At 42.4% G+C, this 9,644-nt stretch overlaps 1 protein-coding gene across 2 annotated transcripts in view; it reads left to right on the top strand.

The window, feature by feature from the left end:
- The window catches only part of INO80 (INO80 complex subunit), a 317,697-nt gene that overhangs the window by 260,153 nt on the left and 47,900 nt on the right, over positions 1–9,644 (top strand). For both annotated transcript variants that reach the window (XM_019519030.1, XM_019519031.1), the window contains exon 28: positions 4,687–4,814. In XM_019519030.1, the coding sequence (XP_019374575.1) occupies positions 4,687–4,814 (128 nt within the window). The remainder of the gene's footprint in view (positions 1–4,686; positions 4,815–9,644) is intronic.

The raw sequence follows: 9,644 nt of genomic DNA, 5'->3' as shown, positions 1-9,644 counted from the left end.
CAGTTCTGTGCGCCTCATTTCAGGAGGGATGTGGACAACATTGAAAGGGTCCAGAGGAGGGCCACCCGCATGATCCGGGGACTACAGGGCAGACCCTACATTGAAAGGCTGCGGGACCTAAACCTGTTCAGCCTTCACAAGAGAAGGCTGAGGGGGGACCTGGTGACTGTCCATAAACTCACTAGGAGGGACCAGAAGGGTTTAGGAGAGACGCTGTTTCCCCTAGCGCCCTCTGGCATGATAAGGAACAATGGACACAAATTATTAGAGAGTAGGTTTAGATCAGACATCCGCAAGAACTACTTCACAGTTAGGGCGGCTAGGAGCTGGAACCAACTTCCTAGGGAAGTGGTGCTGGCTCCTACCCTGGGGATCTTTAAGAAGAGGCTTGATGACTGCCAAATGAGTCCAGTCTTTTCTCCCGCCCAGGCCAGGGGTTGGACCTGAAGATCTACAAGGTCCCTTCCGACCCTACTTCTATGATTCTATGATATGTTTCTATGAATGTCAACACTAGATGGCAACCTTTAAACAGGCAAAGGTTTTTTAAGTTTTAAATAACTAATGCTGTTAGGACAGGGCACTGCAAAAGACCAAATTAAAATGAACCATCTTTCTTTCAAGAGTATTCTGCCATTAATTTTTACTCAGTTTCATTTAGGAATTTTGGCTGTGATCTCAACAGCTTAGTCTGTTCTATTTGCCAGGAATCAAGCAAACTAGGGTTTATTGTAAGGTGGTTTTTGTGGTGTTCATTCTTTGTGATCCCCTGCTTGCTTGATATGAAAGGGTTCAAAGCCGTATGCTAAGAGGTCCTCCTTCATGCACAGTGTGCATTTTGTTGCTGTTTAAGCTACTGACGTAGAGACATAAGGAACTAATAATAATCCATATAACGTTTCCAGTTACCAAAATGTAAAGCAGACCTTAGTTAGGATTCAGTTTTTCTTATGAGACTTAATGAAATTACTTGAATTACTTCATAGCATGTAAGGAATTGTGGTTGGGCTCTGTTGTAGAAGTCCAATTCTACTCGTGTTAGCTAGAAAACACTTGTAGCCCTGAACTTGGGTCTTGTTCTGTCCTTACTGGTGAGCATTCCCGAGAGATGGGTCTAAAAGGATTCTAGCCCTGAATTGCTGGTTGGCATGTTGCTAAGTGTTGGTAACACAAGCTGATCACCCCCAGAAGTTCCCCACTGGACAAATGGCAGAAAGGCTTTGATTGATAAACTGTGCATACAGGAAAACCAAAAGAAAAGATCATGAAAGTAATCTAAACAAGACAGACCAAGGCATGAGAAGTTGTCTGCATCAGTAGAAGATAAATGAAGACAAACTCTGACACCATTCCTAATATGGTAGGAGGCTGATTATACCAGAAGAGAGAACATCCCAGGCTTAACTTTATAGTACAAAGATAATGGCTAATAATTGTACATATTGTTACCAACTCATAAAATTAGGCCCAAAAAGAATTGTTCATGTGGTTTGATGTCTTGCATAACAAAGGCCCTAACATTTAACCCAGTAATTCCTGTATCAAACCCATAACTTCTGGTTGAGCTAGAGCATGTCATTTAGAAAGACATCTACAGTCTTGATTTACAGACTTGTGCTAGAAAATATGCCACGTGCTATAAAGGTTTCCAGTGATTAATTTTCCTTACTGTTAAAAAAAATCTGCCTTTTTTCTAAACACATTTTGTTTAGTCTCAGTCGCTGGATTTTATACCTTTGCTAGATGACAGACTTTTTACTATCAATAATTTTTTGTCTGTGTAGGTTCCTAGAGACTATTACCATACTATTTTTTAACTCCCACAACATTCTTGCAGGTGAGCTAAGGCAGTACAGGTTGCATGAATAGACTGTAAGGTGAATAGAAAACTGGCTGGATCATTGGGCTCAGAGGGTAATCAATGGCTTGATGTCTAGTTGGCAGTTGGTATCAAGTGGAGTGCCCAAGGGTTTGGTCCTGGGGCCAGTTTTGTTCAGTATCTTCATCGATGACTTGGAAGATGACATAGAGTGCATCCTCAGCAAGTCTGCAGATGACATCAAGGTGGGGGGAGTAGTAGATACACTGGAGGGTAGGGTCAGGATTCAGAGAGACCCTGACAAATTGGAGGATTGGACCACAAGAAATCTCAGGAGATTCAATAAGGACATGTACAAAGTCCTGCACTTGGGATGGAACAATCCCATGAATTGGTACAAGCTGGGACTGACTGGTTAGGCAGTCGTTCTTCACAAAATGACCTTAGGGTTACAGTGGACAACAAGCTGAATATGAGCCAACAGTATGCCTTTGTTGCCAAGAAGCCTAACAGCATACTGGGCTTCACTGGTAGGTGTGTTGCCAGTAGATCAAAGTGATTATTTCCCTTTATTTGGCACTGGTGAGGCCACATCTGGAGTACTGTGTTCAGTTTTGGGCCCCCCACTACAGAAAAGAGAAAAAGTCCAGCAAAGGGCAGTGAAAATGGTTCAGGGGCTGGGGCACATGACTTGTAAGGAGAGGCTGAGGGAACTGGGCTTATTTAATCTAGAGAAGAGAAGACTGAGAAGAGATTTAAAGCAGCCTTCAGCTACTTAAAGAGTGGTTTGAAAGAGCATGGAGCTAAACTGTTCTCAGTGGTGATAGATGACAGAACAAGGAGCAATGGTCTCAGGTTGCAGCAAGGGAAGTTTAAGTTAGATATTGGGGAGAACTTTATCACTATGAGAGTAGTAAATCACTAGAACAGGTTACCCAGAGAGGTTATGGACTCTCCATCCTTGGAGGTTTTTAAGACCTGGGTAGATAAAGGCTTGGCTGGGATGGTCTAGTTGGGGATGGTCCTGCTTTGAACCAGGGGGTTGGACTAGATGACCTCCTGAGGTCCCTTCCAACCCTAGTTTTCTTTGATTCTATGATTCTAACTGCTTCTTGGATAACCAACATGGATTGAATGTCTTAGTTCCCTCACTAAAGGTAGGCTTTCCAGGCCTTAAAGTAGTCTTATAATTCTTTTCTAAATCTTTTTAAGTTTTTCGGCAACATCTTTAAAGTGTGGACACTAGACCTAATCATGTTATTTCAACAAAATCCTCATTTATGCACTGTACAAAGAAAATCCCACCTCCCTGCTCCTACTGGATAATCCTCTATTTATTCATTCTTGTTAGCCCTCTTAGCCACATGATTGCATGAGAAACTGCGTACTCAGTTGGCTATCCTCCATGACCCATGTCTTATTCCAAAATATTACTTTTCCAGGGTACAGTCTCCTTTCTCTTTGCTTGATCTGCAGCCTGTGTTACTGAATACACAATCTTCCATTTATCTATATTAAAGTACACATCTTCATATGTTAATTGATTTGTTTAAGTAACCTTTGCTTGTTGTTTACCTGTTCGGCAATTTGTGTCATATTCAAATGTTACCATCAGTGATCTTACTCTTTTCCAGACTATTGATAAATATATTGGCACTCAGACTAAGAACAGTTCATTGCAGAATCTCACCAAAAATGTTCCCAGTGGATGAAGATTCCTCATTATTAATTTTTCTTTTCTTAGATCTATCAGTTCTGTTTTTAACAAATTTAATCTGTGCTACAATCATTTTGTGTATTGCTAATTTTTCATCATGTTATGAAATACTAAGTTAAATTCCTTGTAGAAATAATTAAGTCAGTCCATCAGTTCAGGCTAAATTTGTATATCCAAAAGTATAAAATGACATCACTACATAATAGGGAGCTGGACTTGGAGAGTGGTTGCACTCCACCCCAACATGAACCCCCTGCAGTTGTCAGCTTTCCATTATGGTTTTAAGGCTGCGATTCAGGCATCAAAAGAATAAAAAGTCCTGTGTGCCCTTTCAGCTAAGTTTTTTGAAGAAACATATCCTTCATCGCCACTTATCCCCTTTTCACTGGCAGTACATTGTTTATTAAAGATTATATACACAGTCTACAAACAGGAAGTTCTCCTTCCTGGAAAATATTGCATGAGTAGTACTGAAGGAGAGGTCATGAAAAATAAGATTTCATGCATCTTTAAGATTGCCAGCTGGAAGCATTCTTAACCGCCCCCCCTCCAACAAGAGAGAGACTAGAAGAGTTAGATGTTGTTGTGAATTGTATTTCATTTTATATAAATGAGGGAAATGTGTTTCTGTGTCTGTGCGTCAGTGATGGATTTGGTCTTGCAAATAGGTTAGTGACATGAAGGCTATAACCAAACCTCAAAGACTACAGTACTGAATGTCCAAAAGACAGAATTTGAATGTCAGGCATGAAAATAAACAGACTGCTTTAAATGCTGGTTTGCACCATAAAAAACATGTGAATGTGCTCCCGATAATACTTCAGATAAGGCCTTAAGTGGAACATGCTTCTCCAAATAAAGGCAGCTCCTTACTTGTGTGAACCTGTTTCCTAGAATGGCAGAAATGGAGCTTTGTAATTATTGCTGAGTGAGTATCCTTGCTTTCAGTCCCAGCCCAGACCAGCAAGTTCCTGTCAATAGTAACATTAGAAGTGTCAGTGAGGAGGGAGGTTGCAGCTCTTCCAATCACTTTAAGGAGATGCTACTGTATGAATATGCTGCAAAGTTTTAGAAGTATTTTTAGCTCGGCTAGTTTTATGCAGGTGTTTCAGGCTTTTAAGTTGCCTTTTTCTTTTCCTTTCCTCCTCAGACAAAGAGAGCCTTATCACGGACAGTGGGAAGCTTTATGCTCTTGATCTTCTGTTGACACGGCTGAAATCTCAAGGACACAGAGTTCTAATCTACTCTCAGATGACACGGATGATTGACTTACTGGAGGTAGGAGAAGCTTTGCCTGATAGGAAAGGACTTCTGAAGAAACAGATTTGACATCTATCACTTCTGTAATTTGGATCAGGCAAGCCTGACATAAAGTAATTGGATGGATAATTGCCTATATAAGACATTCCCATAAAAGAAAGCCAGTGGACATTAATGATGAGGAGATGAATGGGAGGTATAGATATATAATATAGATATATATAAACTAGCCAATTGCCCATCAAGAATGACTTGGGGGGTGGGGACGAGGGGGCTGAGATGGAGTGCCACCACCTAATGCCCCATGCTGCCGCAGCGCCTCTTGCAAGGAGTGGGGTGGGGAGCAAAGGCCGGCACTGGAGATGTTGTCACCAACATGTTTTGTTGGGGCAGATCTCTAGTTCTAGTGCAGAGCATATGGCAGTGACAGCTCTGGCTTCAGGTCTGGTATGTTGTGGCACCCAGGCCAGTAGCTGAGGAGCTGGGGCCTCAGCAGTGGCAATGGGTAAAGCAGCCAGAGGGTGACCAGGGCTGTGTCAGCTCTCGCTTGCCCCTCGCCTGCCACTGATCACCATGTCTACCTGAGCTCAAAGGTCCCAGATTGTATGGCAGGCTATTCCCTCTCCCCTTCCCCAAGTCATGGCCCTCAACTTCTGGTGGCCTATTGGTAACCCAGCAGGTCAGATGCAGCAGCTCCATAGGCTGGCCCATATATTTGACACCCCTGCCTTACAGGAAACAAGGTCTCTAGTCCCTTCTCTCTAAGGCCAGTAGGGCCTGGGATTCTTGCTGGAGCAGCATACATACACAAGAACCATGGAAAGAAGTGCCTTGTTATATAGTTCCTCTGTTTTGTGAATGATCAGCACTGATAACTTTTGTGTCAGTGCAGTTTTCCTCAAATAAAAAAATAATTGCCATAATACATGTTAGATGGGAAATGGCTTTTGGGGGTTTTGAAAACCATTGGAATGTGTGTGAGTGGGTAATTGGCAAAGAGGAACAATACATGCTTTTAAGAAACAGTGGAGTTTCACTGTGGCTGGAACACCAGGGTCTTGGGCCTCTATAGCCTAGTGATTAGAGCACTCCCTGGAACAAGGGAAGTCCTGGGTTTAGGACCAGCAGAATTATTTCTGTTTTTTTTTTATCCAATGATTGTCTTAATATAAAATGCTTGAACAGCATTGGGAACAAGCAGGGTAGCCTGCGCCTGTAGCTTACTAGCTAGGGCATGCCAGATGAGAGTTCTTGGTTCTTCCCAGAATTAAACAATATACATTATTTGTGCATTTTTCATTAGCTAGTCATTAGTAGAAAGTGGAAATTATCCTATAGAAACCAAATTCCAGGACTCCACTGCCTCCATGGGTGCTCGCATGTTTTAGCTACAGAGGCAGGTTCCTTTTTAGTCAGTTCTCCTTCTGGCTCCATGACTCTTGCATTCTTCTCTGCCCAGCTTCCACAGGAGGTCTGGAAATTGCCCTCTCTTAGGCTATTCTGTAGCCTAATGGCTAAGGCACTGTCTTGGAAAATGGGATATCTGGGCTCCTCGTGGTGTGTTGGAGGTTTCCCAGGTCCAAGGAAAATACTCTAACCACCCAGACAGCATGAATCACTTTTTCTCAGAAACTCAGTATACTGCCTCAGAAATGTGATTAGGTTTGTATCATAAGTAAACAGCAATGGTGAATGGACAGCTTGAGAAGAACAGGAGTTCAGAAGTAAACCTGGGCTTTAGAATTTCTCATTGGCCACCTCCTAAGTGTTTTATAAGCCATTCTTTAGAGCATGAAATGCTCTCTATCCTGTGTAAAGACATATATCCCTAAACCTAAATAGCTCATGCATCTCCAAGATCTTTCCACTGACTGGTGGAGATGCTAGACAACTAACTGGCTTATTTTGAATTTCCCTCTTGAGGCAGGCACTCAAAAGTTAGGCAGAGCAAGTTTAGGCACATACCATTACAATTTGAATTCTGTCTCATACTTTCAGACTTAAAAACATGAAAAGGTTGAATCAGTATCCAAGTATTTAGAAACCAATTGCTGCAATCTATTTGTAATAGAGTTTAAACACAGAAACATGGTTTTTGTGTATGGTGAGTTTTTCTTTCTGCTGCTCACAGATGACCATGCATTTCCAAATGAGAGGACAGTAGACTGTCTTTTTGAATCCTGGTCACTTTATCAACGTGAGATGTTTGGGCTATACCTTTTTTCTTGCAAATACTGGCTGCAGTTCAGTTTTGTGCCCAAACTTCAGGGGTTGTCTGCACTCCACAGACCAAAGAATGAGGTAGTTTAAAGCCCCTACTTTGTTATTAGCATTCTATCCTTTAAATATTTTGAGGCACCAATGACTATGTATTTTCCTGTTCAGTCCCTTTCCACCAAAGAACCAGTATTCCAGGGCCTTATTACCTAGATTGATCTGTCTGCCAAGAGCTCTTTATATTCCCTTTCCCCACCCCCCACAGTTCTGGTGGAAAAGCTCAAGGTGAGCAAGATGAAGGCCCAGAAGTCCTCTTTTTGTGAGATAACTTGTTTGGAGCTGCACAGGAAGGCAGCTAGGCTACTGTTGCTCGTAGCCCTTAAATTCTTATTCTACCAAAGGAAAAGAACGATTGTCTGGATGGCATGTTTGGGGCATTTTCCCCTTTCTGTACTAGTCAAAACATCATCAGTGACAGATCTAGGAAGGTGGGCCTGTCTTTCTGAATGCCAAGGGAAGAGCAACCCTGATGTTCACTACACAGAAATGGGATTTCTTACAGTGAAATCCCTGAATTTCTCACCATATTCAAGCTCTAGGGCAATGGTTCTCAACTTCTCTAGAATCGGAGCACCCCTTCAAAACTCTACCCTGGAGCCGAGGCATGCAGGCTGCAGATCACGGCTCTGCCCTGGCTGCGGACCACACTATCACCGCCACAAGATCCCAGCCTGGCTCCGGAGCAGCTCCCCACCGTGCCAGCAGGGACTATAGCCACCCCAAAATTCCCTGTAGTCATCCCTCCCAGCAGCACCACTGCCCTCCCTGCATACTGACTAGTGCAGTACATTCCCCTTCAGCCCCCTCACCAGGAAGAGGCTGGTGCTGCTGCTGCCTGCCAGTGCTACTCGGGTCAGTCTTCTTGGAAACCCTGGCCCTGCGATGTCACAGTGTGCCTGCTGCTGGGGTCTCCATGGAAATCAGCCCCAGCCACGCAGGCAGGGGCTGCTGGGAACTAGAGTCTGCTGCTGGCCAGATCCTGCCTGCAGTCTGGACTTTGCCTGCCTTTGCTGTATGGGAAACCCCACCTCATTGTGGCTACTGCTTGATCTCTGGCTGTGGTGACAGCTTCTGACTATAGTGCTGCTGAGGCTGCCTGGGTCCTAGCAAAAGCTGGGGCTCTGACTGCTCCTAGAAGCCCCACCACCCTGGCCAAAGCCCTGGCGCTGCCCATGGTGCTGCCTGCCAGCATCCCAGCTCTTACCAGGGCACTGTCTGTCTTTAGCTTGTTTAGTTCAGTAAAGTGAAGAGAAACTATGGACCCAAAGGCTTGGTGTCAGATTGCAGAGGCAGAGTGAATTTACCAAGTTAAAAACATTTTGCATACGGGAAACATCAAAACCAGTAAATTACATTAGAGTCACAGACTCACTAGATTCTTATGTTCTGTGAGCACATGTGTAGTAGCAGGAGGATGCAAACTGTATTCCTCACCTACCTCTTGCTGCCCAATATGTTTTGATTAAAGAAAAGGTAAGGCCTGGTTTTCTGAAGATTTAGAAGTTGTAAAACTTGTGTACTTCACTGGTCTCTATACTGCAGACAGGCAGAGCAGGAGGTGCAAACATATAATTTCACTGTGAATTATCACATGTCCTCTTTCCATTGCAGAGTTTTGCTGGTAGAAATCAGCTGAGAAGCTGCTTTCCTGTCCCCCACTCCCTCCAAGTTTTCAGGTTATATTTTAGAGAAAGAGCTGTTGTGTGTTTGGTACAGGAAAAAGAGTGGACAAATTAAATGGCATAAAAGCAAGTGATATATTGTGTTTGCTGGCTTTGATTGTCTGCAAGCATGATTTATAATGTAATACATTTTTGGGTTTTGCACTTCATAGAGGTATAGAAAAGGCAAGCATCCTTATTTGGAACAGTTTTGTAACAGTAATGTCTTTACTGCTTGATAGAGCAGAAGTTTAATCAACCAAGGGGAAATACTTTTGGTTAAAGGGGAAGATCCTTGGATGAAAGTCCAAAGATGATTAATAATAGTGATGGTTTATTGCTGCTTTTCTGGTTTATTGACTTTAGCAAAATAATATTGGAGCAAAGGTGGCATGTTCCCAAAAGTGAAAGTAAAATTTAAGTACCTGACATTCAAGAATTTTTCAAAGTGGGTAAAATCACAATAACCATAGTTCAGCACATCCTAAAAGATGGAAATTCCACAATTCAGTATGATTCCTTTCAGCTTAATTTTATTTACAAAATGTTTATTCTACATCAACAAAATCATAATAGGCTATCTCTACCTAATCAGAAACTAATGGCCTTACAAATCAATTTGGCATGTAACTAGAAAAATAGCAATTAGAGAAATGTAATAAAATATTAAAGATGAAGAAAAAAAATCTAACTCATCAGAGTTTATTACCCTCAAAAAGGGAGACCTGCTAAGAGACTCCATGAAGTCCCCTAGAGTCTTTGCTGTTGCTGTAGATTTTTATGTGGGAGGTGTTGATACAGCTGGAGATGAGTGGAAAAATAAAACCGGAGATGTCAGTTATACGAAATAGTGTCACTGATTTAATATTATAATAGATGTTGAAATAATGCTGAAATAAGAAGCTGTTCT

This window comes from Gavialis gangeticus, unplaced genomic scaffold, assembly GCF_001723915.1.
Source record: "Gavialis gangeticus isolate Ggan-Ray unplaced genomic scaffold, GavGan_comp1, whole genome shotgun sequence".
Classification (NCBI taxonomy): domain Eukaryota; kingdom Metazoa; phylum Chordata; order Crocodylia; family Gavialidae; genus Gavialis; species Gavialis gangeticus.
This window is presented reverse-complemented; position numbering and strand designations above follow the sequence as displayed.